We start from the raw sequence: 12,970 nt of genomic DNA on the forward strand, positions 1-12,970 counted from the left end.
ACATAATCTTCAAATTTCAACAATACCAGTGGCGGGCCGACTAATCTGATCAATGAATTTACTAACACATAAAGCATTCCCCCTACAAGGATTCTTCATTGGTGCCACTTCCCATCAAAGCAAGGAGACGGGTGTGCTCTCAAGGGCAGTTCCTGTGTGGATGTGTATTTGTTTAATACTGGCCATCTTTCATGGGTTCAGGTAGTAGGGTTTAACTCTTGTTGTTTAAAGGGTCTGCATTCATTCAGACAGTTCTGTGGCAATTTCCCTTTGTCTTACTGTTCAGACAAGGGTGCAAACTCTTATAAAATGTCACTGATCTGTTAAGAAATACTAAATTGAATGTGTATGTTCAGACACCAGAAACTGATAAAGACACACGAACAACATACATTTTATTAAAAACCAAGCTAAACAATACAATATTTGGCAATTCTGGCATGATCAAACGTAACAGTAAAGCATGTTTTCAGTGTTTGGACATACATTCAGTAACAATTTAACAAAGCAATTTGCATGATATTGCTTCTAAATCAAAGTGTCGCAATCCACAATCACAAACTCAGGTTTAAAGACTGGTCTATGCTGCTGTCCTCAACAATTCATTCTACCACCTTCTACAAACAAACTAAACAAAAACAAACTTTGCCCCAGCCTCCTCCTTATTCAGGATTCTGTTATGAGACCGAAAAGGTATGCTAGTGGTATATGTAAGCAATAAGACCCGACACAGAGGGCATTACACAACCGTTTGGGTAATGTGGCCCGAGACGAAGTCGAGGGCGCCATTACAACCAAACGGTTTTATAATGCCTGGTAATCCCGATGTGGAGGGTTTTATTGCTTATATACTTCAACGTTACAGCACAATTAACTATAATTCTTATTGATTTTTACTTAATTTATTATTTTTTTTTTATTATTTTTTTTAATTTTTTTTACGTATCCTTCCACACTGTAAAATGAACGTTCTATAAATATAGTCCTCCATAACAACGATCTTTTATAAAATAAATGTACAAAACAGCATTTTTAAAACTGTATACTTTTATTTGAATAAACAGAGAAAAAAAGATTGTGAAAAAATGTATTATTATTATTAGTGCGGTTATTAAATACTTCTGTGAAAATAAACTGTGGACAATTTTTTTTTTTGCAATTGTAATAATAATAATAATAATAATAATAATAAAGTCTTTGAATTGATTTGAATATTTCCAGATATCGAGCAGTTATTAAAAATGCTTCTGGGAAAGTTGCCTAGTACTTGAACAGCAGAAGCAGTGTGACCTTCGGAAGAGCTTGATGAAGAAACCGGTTCAGTTTGTCCGACAGTACTTCTCTCTATACTACTTACAGCGACTGTAGACATCTCAGAGGTGCTCGGATTTTCCGGGATGTTTTGATTTAGCCATTCCTCAACTGACATCTTATTAAAATGGTTTAAACTTACTTTAAACAACATTTTGTTAATAGCTGATGGAGTGATCTTGTTTGATTTGTTTTTGTAATGCGTTTACAAAGATTCTAAGGGCATATATCAGGGATTATATCCCTCTAGCTCAACCATATTTAGAATGTGTGGAATCTTTCCATTGAAGTATATATATATATATATATATATATATATATATATATATATATATATATATATATATATATATATATATATATATAAAATCTATCTACAACAATTAAACACATCAGTAGTGTCAGACCACTGACAAGTAGAGCACCATTACATACATCCATGGCTCCATGGCATGTAAAATAGAACAGTGGGTTCACAAGATATAGCCTTCAATAGCATTGCCAATCACAAAAATTACTTATTGATTAAACCTTGAAATCAACCATTAACTCGTGCCTCTGAATGCCACTGTAATAAAAAGAAAAGCAAGCTGTTCCTGAGCTTAGAAGACACTGTACATTTATATGAAATTTGTAAAGCAAACCTCTGGTCGAGCTGAACCTTCGTCACCCTTGTGTATTACAGTCGCCACCACTTACACTGTACAGGGTTATTTCAGGCAGCCGTTTATATGGACAAATAGCATTTGCTGTTTGCCATTCCCATTGATTTCAATAACAAAGGCATTGTTTATACTGTGTTAAGCATGCTGTGTATTTTGGGCAAACTCAGCTGTTTGGATCTTGTTATGTGCCATTCACATAGATTTCAATAACAAACGCACAGCTTATACTGTAGTAATCACTCTTACTAATCCACCAATCAGCTGTTTGCACCTCTTACCTTGCCTTTCATGTTGATTTCAATACAAAAGGCAGCACTTTACTGTAGTAAAAGCTGGACAGATCACTCAATCAGCTGTTTGCACCTCGTTACTGAGCGATTAGCCCTGTACTGTACCTTGGCTATTTAATCCCTGTACGCAGTGTCGGGTTTATTTACAGTTTGAAAAAACAGCACTGACTGCAACAGCAAGCAAGCATGGCTGGTAAGAAAAAAGCAATGAGCATCAGCACAGAAATTCAGTGTAAATAAAAAGCTACAAAAAAAAAATACAACGGCCTCCTACTTCTTTGAACCGCAACTGCCGTCTGTCTCATTATATCCTGGAAACCCCGCAGCTCAGCGCTGCAATATGTGAATAAATCCTGTTCGCCTGCGGGGGGCGTATCAACTTCAATCTCTGTCTCGCTCTCCTGCCTGTCACTCAGCAGCGAATGCACGCACCCACACGGCAGACAGCTACTCTGTCACAAGCATTAATACCTTAGCTTTCTAAACAAGGGATTTAGGGGAGCTCCCTAATAAAAGCCGAATCTGAAAACAATAATAATACAGTACAGTAATTGTTACAGTGTGTATAATGGTATTTAAAACAGGATTCATTCATCTGCCTTTTTACATATCCGCCCTGACTCTGGTCCCATCGCAGTCGGATATGTGACAGATCATTGTACTTTTTATTACATTCATAGGTTTTAATACATCTTTATTAGTGTAATGAGTGTCTTAATTAAGATTTTTAACTGCATACACGCTTGTTTGTTTTGATTACTGTACTGGTGATTGGGGGACATTTTGAATGTCAGGTTATTGTGTGAGAGTTTATACCATCCATCGCTTACTGCGGGTGAATCACGTTAACACACACACGCCCGTTCTAAGTGGTGGCGACTGTATTGTAGCTGAATACAGCAGCCCTTCCTGTCTGCTTACTCCCAGAACTGTCCAGCAGCAGTGGAATAAGAAGAGAGCTGTGATGTACACGGACAGCAGCAGATGAAGCTACACCCAGTACTGGTTGTTGCGCAGGGTTGGGTGCGAGGTCCGGCAGTGCAGCAGTGTCTCTGGGTCCAGGTTGTTCCAGGTACAGAGCTGCAGGGAGGTCTCTTGTGGGCTGCTACTGGTCTCCAATGCATTTCCTCGGGGCCCCATGCCTGCGCCAACCTCCCTTCCTTTCAGCAGTGGTGTAACAGTGACGGACGGGACGGCCAGGCTCCTCTCAGGCTGACACGGGCTCGGGCTGCTCGGGGCAGTGGTGTTGTTGGGGTGGTTCTGAATTAGGGGCTTTTGCTTCTCCTTTCTGTGTCGGAATACTACAATCAACACCACCAGAATAACAATGAGGAGGAGGCAAGCCAGCAGGGGCAGTATGATGAGCAGGGGGTTGGAGGCCCTGCTGGGATGAGCTGCAGCTTCCACAACAGGGGTCTTGGGCGTTTTCTCCCGCTTCTCTGAGGCTAGATCTGGCACCGCTGGCTCAGGGACAGCAACTCTATTGGGGTTTCCCCAGCGGTTCTTACCTTTCCATCTGGTAACAGGCTTGGTCGATTCCTTAGTAACCACAGTGGGCTCCACTGGAAATGGCAATTGGGGTTCACCTAAGGCAGTCTGGTTAGTTATAACTGCTGCAGTAGTCAATGGAGGGCTTTTGGTTGTGACAACTGGCACCAATGATGGATCATACGGCACAATAACATACAGAAAAACACCGATCGCAGGTTGAGCGCTATCTGCATGAAGAACAAAGGTGAACGAATCATTCAGTTCCTGGATTGCTGTCATGTTGGCTGCAGACTCAAGTGACACGATCCCCATCTCAAGATCTTTGAAAGTGAAAGATAGGACAGGCTCTGACGTTCCATGATTAAGTTTTTTGGATGTTAAAAGTTTGCTGTGTGTTGGAGGGACTACTATTTCAAAGTGTGGATCGCTACCACTCAGGACGGATAACTGTGTGGCATTCAGCATGCTGCTCTTCAATTTAAATGCAATTTCATTTGGGACCCTTGTGTCTTGGCTTAAGGTTATCAAAGGTTTAACTGTAATATTAAGGACCTGTTCAGTCAGATTACTCTCAGAAGTAAAGACAGTGAATTTAAAGCTATCCCGGGAGGATGTTAGATTAGTCATTTGATAGGATATTCTTCCTTGTAAAAGATCTTCTTGCTCAAACTGTGTGACTGGTTCAGTAGCGATGAGAAGCTTTCCAAACTGGGGAGGGGTTGTAACCAGATAGTGGATTGTTGTGTTTTTACCATTGGTCTCTGCTGCTAATTGCTCATTGGTGACGACCACAGCAGTTTGGCCCTGCTCCAACACCAGGTCAGTATTGTTAGAAAGGGAAATGGTAATCTCCGTCACCTCCAAATTGAACAGTTTGTACAGCGGCCTGTGCTTGCCGTCCGTGACACTGAAGTAGAAGACTCCTGAGAACGTGCTTCCATCCTGGATGAACCACACTCTGCCACGGTTGATGTCAGCCTGAGTGAAGGTCATGATGGATTCGTTAATGCTGCTACCCATCGCTAGAAAGCCATTGTTGGGTTTACTGATTATGGTGTATTTGATATCTTCTGGAGGATTATCCAAGTCCACAACGTTCAAATGCTCTGGAACGAGCAACTCTTTGTTGCCCTGAACCACCCTTAGGCCTGGAGCCTTCGTCTTCAGCTCTGGAGGCTGGTCGTTGACTGGTGTGACAGTAACATTGAAGACCTCTTCAATCACTTCACTTCCATCCAGGGGTCTGGATGCAGCCTTGCTCTTCAGGTTTAACCACACACTGAAGGCAAAGCTGTCCTGCAAAGACTCAGAGTTGTCGTGCTGGTAGGTTATTCCATACTTGTTGAGAATGAACTGGGAGAAGTTGGGCTTCTCTTTGGTAAGGTTGCGTTCTCCAACAGTGATTACACCGTGCTGGGGTAAAGAGTTGACTTCATACCAGACTTCATAAGAGTGGCGCTGTGCTTCAGGCAGCTTCACCAGGAGGTTGGAAGCATCCAGCTTGGATTTATCAATCAGCACTTTCTCACCCTCTGTAACCATGGCACCTGAAGAACAGAATAATAAATAATGTGCAACAATACAGAAGCATTAATATCCTCGGTAGAAAATGTACTGCTCATGTCCCGAGGTCCCTTAACAAACGTGAATGGCAGGTAACAGGTAATTCAATAGGTCCTTTGTGTGTGCGTGTGTGTGTCCGTGTGTGTGAGTGTGTGGTGTGTGTGCATGAGGACGGTTTAAAATGAATTAAGGTGCCATTACAATAGAAGTTTTAAGATTAAAAAAAGATAAAATAGTGGATTTATTTTAGAATAAAAACAGTTCTACTCATAAAAAGGTTTAATGATCTGTCTGGTTAAAAAAAAAAAGCATTTAAAGAGTACCTGTGTTTGCAAGCAGAAGACTCCGCCGTTCAGGACCAGTGTTTTCATAAGAGATGGCGATGTTAAATACGTGAGGATCCAGAGAGGCAGGCGGAGAGGACACAGTAAATCTAAAGGAGTCCTCTGCACTCCATCCTATAGACTCCAGGTTAGTCTGTTCATAAGCAATCGCACCCTCATCCACCTGAAGAGAACAGATCAGCAACACGTCATGTTTCTGTCAGCTTTGTGTGCCTGTCCTTCCTTGCAACCTTGGGTAGAAACACAATTTCACTGGAAAAACAAAATGGTGCCTTTGGTTGGACTGCCCTCCATAATATAATTGTTTATTTACTGCACTCTTTGATGCACAAGAACAATAAAAATATAATTTATTTCTTAGCCGACGTCCTTATCCAGGACGACTTACAATTGTTACAAGATATCACATTACACCGTGTAACAATTTTTTTTTTTTTTTGGTTCCTGGGTAGTAAGTGTTATTTCCTAATTGCTTATGCCTCAAAAGTATAGAAAATGGCTATTATTCCCCACAAACTTTGCTTTTGTGACCAGGACAGTGATATTTTGAAATTTACCTATTTCCAATGAGAAAACAGGCGAATTTGTGTCTTTTCGTTCACATAAAGTCAGAAAAAAACAACATATGAATCCAAATTAACATGTATTTATACTAAAGTAATACAAAAATGACTACCAAAGATTTAGAAGTGAGTAGTTTTTCGAGATTTACGATTATACTGTAAATCACTTTCACGAATCAGCCCCCAAATGTAGTCTCCCATCATGTTCTCATTATACTGTCCTTCATTGACAGCTCATCCAGGAGCCTCAAAGCCGTGCTGCTCCATAATGGTAACAAGTACCCGTCTCTTCCCCTGGCTCACTCGGTGCACCTCAAAGAGGATTACAACAGCAGACCTTGCTGGACGCCTTGAAGTATGATGAGTACGGCTGGGACCCCCGGAAGGTGCTGATGCCACCACTGCACATCAAATTGTGCCTTATGAAACAATTTGTCAGAGCTCTAGACAAGGAGTCGGCAGCCTTCAAGTACCTTCAAGACTTCTTTCCTAAGCTGTCTGAGGCAAAGGTCAAAGCCGGTGTCTTCGTCGGACCACAGATAAAGAAGATCCTGGAGTGCAATGAATTCCCCAAGAAGCTCACTAGTAAGGAGAAAGCGGCTTGGAACAGCTTTGTTGCAGTGGTTCTGGGCTTCCTGGGCAATCACAAGGCCGAAAACTATGTGGATCTGGTTGAGACTCTGGTGAAGAACTACAGCACAATAGGCTGTAGGATGTCCCTCAAAGTCCATATCCTTGATGCTCATCTTGATAAATTCAAGGAGAACATGGGAGCGTACTCGGAGGAGCAAGGCGAGCGCTTCCACCAGGATATACTGGACTTTGAACGCCGCTACCAAGGACAGTATAACGAGAACATGATGGGAGACTACATTTGGGGGCTGATTTGTGAAAGTGATTTACAGTATAATCGTAAATCTCGAAAAACTACTCACTTCTAAATCTTTTGTAGTCATTTTTGTATTACTTTAGTATAAATACATGTTAATTTGGATTCATATGTTGTTTTTTTCTGACTATGTGAACGAAAAGACACAAATTCGCCCGTTTTCTCATTGGAAATAGGTAAATTTCAAAATATCACTGTCCTGGTCACAAAAGCAAAGTTTGTGGGGAATAATAGCCATTTTCTATACTTTTGAGGCATAAGCAATTAGGAAATAACACTTACTACCCAGGAACAAAAATTGTGTTACATAGTGTTATTTTTACATACAATTACCCATTTATACAGTTGGGTTGTTACTGGAGCAATCTAGGTGCCTTGCTCAAGGGTACAGCAGCAGTGTTGCCCATCTGGGATTGAACCCATGACCCTCTGGTCAAGAGTCCAGAGCCTTATCCAGTCCACATATAAGAATAAATTCGGGGCAAACTGACAACATGTAATACGGTATCTGATCAAGTGCAATGACGTGTAAAGCCAATAAAGATGTTTTTGAATTTGATCACATCTCGCGTGATTAGGCATGTACGCACCGTGGATCGTGCAATGATGAATGAAACACTGCATTGTTTGTAATCAAACATGACTGTGCCACTGCATTGTGCAGGTATGTTTTTTGTGTTCTCTGTTAGTGGAAATGTGTTTCAATAAAATGAATACTCATTAATTGAAAACATACGGAGTACAGCAGTGTTATTGTGTGATATGCATGTAGAGGGAGTGGGATTGCCGCGCAGTGAGGGGGGGGGGGGGGGCTTTGCATCTCCACTTAATGAAAAACTGTGAGATTTGCATCGCAACAGAAAATAAGTAAGCCACAGATGTTTAAATGCAGTGGCAGTCCTGATAGTAAAATACTGTACTATAATGTCATTTTAATTCAAAGGCCATTAGACGTTGCACGGCAGTTCAACTAGGCATCCTCACGAGACGATCGCTTCTCAAGTATACTGTAGTAAAATAGGATTCTGCAGCCTTGAGTAAACATAATCATGATCATATAGCAAGCTGTTTCACAGGATTTGTTTTGATTGTTTTGATGTATTGTCCTCAGTGATTGAGCACCATTGACATCTGTATAGTGCTGATGGCACGCTTTTGCTAATTGTAATGCGACAGAGTGGCCGAGGACAGTGTAAATTATCAGGCTGGAGTTTTGATTTACAGTTTTAAACTGGTGTTGGTTTTATTTTTCTTACTCTGGTGGCGAAACAACCGCTAATAAAACAAACAAAATAAACCTAACTCTCAGTTGGCGCACGAAGTAAACTATACTTTGTGCGGAACAAACAATACATCTCTTACTCACGTTCTGGTTTCTTTTTCTTTCTTCTGCTTCCTTATTCCTCTATACCCCCACAAAGCTGTCGGCTGAGCCCTTTTTATCAAGGTGCCATTTAACTAGAGCACAACCCATAATATTAAAAAACTAAAAAAGTGGAAAAGTGATCTTACAAGGAATAGAAGCAACAGAAAAACAAATACAGAAAAGCACCGTGAACTGATCTGTGTTGTTTTTTTTCTGGATTCAAAGGCAATACACATCATCATGTTTGTGAAAAATTAAAAAAAAAAAAAAAACACACACCACACACATTTCAATTGCTTTGCTTCCTGTCTTCAAATCAAAGCTCACCATGGCTTGCGTGAAAGTGGAGATTTCCACAGTGGAGTTGTCAGGCTTGACTCTGACCAGCCTTCCCAGTGTGGGAGAGCTGACCAGAGTGAAGGTTATGGTGCGGTTTCCTGCTCCATCATCATCATCATTCGTAACAGCCTGCAAATCTTCTGATGAAATGGGAGTTAGAGACCCTGAAACAAAAAGAATACGGCAGTCACATCTGTACAACTGAAGGCTGAAGCCAAGTTCAGATCTGCAGCAAGAGAATTGATAAGAGCTGTGATGCTATTTAAAGCCATCATGGAGCAGAATTGATAAGACTTGTGATGGTATTTAAAGCCATCAAGGAAAGAACTTTCAAGTCAAGACTAAAAATGCACTTTTATAAAATTGATTTCTTCTTATTTTAGTGGGTTTTAATGTAACTTATTGCTACTTTTGTATTATTATGTGTATACTGTTATTTAAATGGTCTGATTGTGGCAGCTGTATGTGTGACATGCTATGCAAATGTATTGTGGTTTGTTCTTTTTTTCTGCTATGTACTCTACAGTGCTTTGCGATACTTTTGTATAAAAAGCACTATATAAATGCAATATATATATATATATATATATATATATATATATATATATATATATATATATATATATATATATAATCTGTTAGGAAGTAAATATCCCATTGAAACATTTGTCTACATTAACAATAAAGCTTGTGTTTAGCATTGACTCAATACACTCGAGTTTAATGGAAATCGGAGATGTGCAGAGGTTAAACCACATGATTAGCTGCACACAGGCACAGGAAACCACTGAAGACTTTGAAAGAGAATCGCCAGTCCTGTGAATCAAATGAACATCTCATTTCAAGAGAGTCACAGGAAAGCAGGCAGTTCTAAAGTTGTGAGAAACTGGGCTAGTTAAACTGCCTACACAGACTGGGCTACTTAAACTACCCACACAAACTGCTGTGACATCAGGTTCAGATAAGAGAGAGCCTCAGGAGAGAGCCCAGTGTGGATTACAGCAGCTATAGTTATATTGAGGTTGTGGGGCAATTATCTGATTCTGCCATATAGAACCGTAGTTTTTCATGGTCTGTCAAAGCAGGCATGTCTGAACTGGAGCTTGAATATTGAGATTCAGCCGGAACTCCATCATCACCAGAAAGAAAACTGTGGAACCACAAGAAGTGTAAGCAGCACTCGTTGCAGGTCAGTGCAATGCTCTTGAGCGGCAGCTCAGAGAGATCACTGCTCAGCACATCTCCATGCCTTCAAGGTGCTGCTCCATCACACTGAGCAGCACACACAACTGCAAGGGCCTGGGGATGCCATACTCCTCTTTTCAGAAACGTGTGCCACGCTGACAAATGTGAAAGAAATGAGTGAAGAAGGAATTTCAGTGGAACCTACCAGGGCTCATGTAACAATGTAGTTGATGGATCCTATCCTACCAGGGCTCATGTAACAATATAGTTGATGGAACCTATCCTATCAGGGCTCATGTAACAATGTAGTTCATGGATCCTATCCTATCAGGGCTGATGTTAGCTTACTGCAGCTTATCTCGCTTAACCAGAGTGCTGAATTTCTCTACCAGCACTGAAGAGAAGACACAGGGAACACAATGATGCAATCTGTGCCAGTGCCACAATGAAGCACCCTGAAGAGTAAAGATGTCAAATACCTCAGCCCAGACCCCCAGACGTGTAATGCATGAAAGGCCACTGCAGCCCCCACAGAGACCCTGTTCCTAGTATTAAACAGATCTGGCATTTCATCAAGCAAGTTCAATAACAGAGAATGACTGGACTGCTTACCTGGAAAGACCTGAAGATGCTGGTTTGTGTCCAAGCGGAGGAGCAGAGCTCTGGCTGTGACACTGAAGATCTGCCGAGGGGCAAAGTTCAAACCATCGCTCACCTGGAAACTAAATCCACCAGACATGGCTCCTGAGGACAAATCAGATACAGTTCAAACCATCTTTCACCTGGAATTGTTAATAATAATAATAATAATAATAATAATAATAATAATAATAATAATAATAATAATAATAATAATCTAAATCCACCAGACATGGCTCCTGAGGACAAATCAGATACAGTTCAAACCATCTTTCACCTGGAATTGTTAATAATAATAATAATAATAATAATAATAAACTAAATCCACCAGACATGGCTCCTGAGGACAATCAGATAAAGTTAGTGCATCTATAAAGAGTACATGCTGACTAATTCAGTGTGATTGAATGAAGCACATGCTGTTAAATTTGACACACAAGACTTTCTAGACAGTTTTTAGGGTACTGGGAAAGGGGGATTGCTGTATTACTGTAATTTTGGAATTTACATGAAAAGCATGGAAATAGCAAGACTGAACCACTGGGTATACACAGCTTTCACCATATAGATTTAAAATGGCACATGTGTACTATTCATGCAATGCATTTTATTTGTCTACCAATAGAGAGTTGTATTAATGAAACGCGTATGGGTTTGCAGAATATAATAGAATATATTTAGCAACACGCGTCAATAGAAATTCCACAATTGTGAATGTTGGGAAAATGAAGATCCGAAGGCATGTAAACAAAGTGCTTCCAAATCTCTCTGCGGGTACAGCAGGCCTGTGCTGCTTTCCTCACAGTGAGCTACACTGGGACCTTCACTTACCGCTGTGTACAAACACTACCTCCCCGTTGTTAACGTGTGCCTGTGTGAAGTTCAGGATACTCTTGTTTGCAGAGCTCTTTAGAGCGAGGTGGCCGTTGCTGGGGGGGGTAATGACATAGTCCAGCTCTTCTGGGGGAGAGTCCTTGTCTTCAGAGTTCAGGTCTGCTTTTGTTATCTCAGTAACTGAGCTCACCCACACCTGCAACATATCAACATCACAGCTGCAGTAAGACCTGCCCACGCAAGAGACCCGGTATTTCACCACTTTACATCTACTGAATAGGCTGGAAGTCACCACTGTGTCAGCACAATGCAAGGCTGAGCCCTGGTTCTGAACTGTATTCCATTCCTAACACTAGCAATCACAGCATTGAGAATGCATTTACTGTTTATAAAACAGCCATCTTCCTTCAAGATTTCCAGTTAAGAATGTCACAAACATACTGCACTGCGCTTTCTTCAAAAGAATATCTGCACCAAACGTGCATTTCATTAGAAATGCAGTATATTATTTATTTATTGCATTTATATAGTGCTTTTTATACAAAGCACTATACAGTACATAGCAGAAAAAAAGAACAAACCACAATACATTTGTATAGCATGTCACACATACAACTGCCACAGTCAGACCATTTAAATAACAGTATACACATAATACAAAAGCAGCAATTTTAAAGTTACATTAAAACCCATTAAGATAAAAAAAAAAGCCATTTTATAAAAGTGCGTTTTTAGTCTCAACTTGAAAAATGTGACGGTCCCAGCTTCCCTGACAAACTAAGGCAGAGCATTCCATAATTTAGGAGCTCTACAAGAAGAAGCCCTACCTCCAGTGTTGCTTTTGTTGACCCTAGGAATAACCAGCAGCCCTGCATCCTGTGATCTCAGAGTGCGGTGTGGAAGATACAGTCAGTAACTCCTGCAAATAACTAGGTGCTAATCCATTCAGGGCTTTGTAAGTTAACAGAAAAATCTTAAAATCCATTCTATACTGCACAGGGAGCCAGTGTAAAAGAGGCCAAAACAGGGGTAATATGTTCACTTTTTCTGGTTTTATTCAGAATTCTAGTGGTGGTATTCTGAACAAGCTGCAAGCGAGATACCAAATGTTTTGAGACACCAGAAAAAAGTGCATTACAATAATCAATTCTAGATGAAACAAAGGCATGCATTAGTCTCTCTGCATCAGATACAGAAATAATTGGTATAAGTTTGGCTATATTTCTCAAATGGTAAAATGACACTTTAGTAACTTCCCTAATATAACTCTCAAATGAGAGAAAAGGATCAAAGATGACCCCCAAACTCTTAATTTGTAGTTTAAGTTTCGATGAGAGACTGCAAGTGTCAAGCTCATGTAATCCCACATTTCCTTTTAGTTGGATCTGTGATCCCACTAGCATAACCTCAGTTTTATCTGAATTCAACATTAGACAATTCTGATGGCTGTAAGGCAAGTAGCTATTAACACCCAGGCAGAAAAAATTCCTG

At 40.5% G+C, this 12,970-nt stretch overlaps 1 protein-coding gene across 1 annotated transcript in view; it reads right to left on the reverse strand.

Annotated features, from left to right (window-relative positions):
- Nucleotides 1-378: 378 nt before the first annotated feature.
- Nucleotides 379-12,970, reverse strand: part of LOC117403816 (chondroitin sulfate proteoglycan 4-like) — a 34,186-nt gene continuing 21,594 nt past the window's right edge. Inside the window, exons 6-10 of the mRNA XM_034902092.2 lie at nt 11,477-11,675; nt 10,619-10,750; nt 8,810-8,985; nt 5,644-5,827; nt 379-5,304 (exon numbers count right to left, since the gene is read on the reverse strand). Of these exons, the coding sequence (XP_034757983.2) occupies nt 3,257-5,304; nt 5,644-5,827; nt 8,810-8,985; nt 10,619-10,750; nt 11,477-11,675 (2,739 nt within the window). The 3' untranslated portion in view covers nt 379-3,256. The remainder of the gene's footprint in view (nt 5,305-5,643; nt 5,828-8,809; nt 8,986-10,618; nt 10,751-11,476; nt 11,676-12,970) is intronic.

This window comes from Acipenser ruthenus, chromosome 2 (assembly GCF_902713425.1).
Source record: "Acipenser ruthenus chromosome 2, fAciRut3.2 maternal haplotype, whole genome shotgun sequence".
Classification (NCBI taxonomy): domain Eukaryota; kingdom Metazoa; phylum Chordata; class Actinopteri; order Acipenseriformes; family Acipenseridae; genus Acipenser; species Acipenser ruthenus.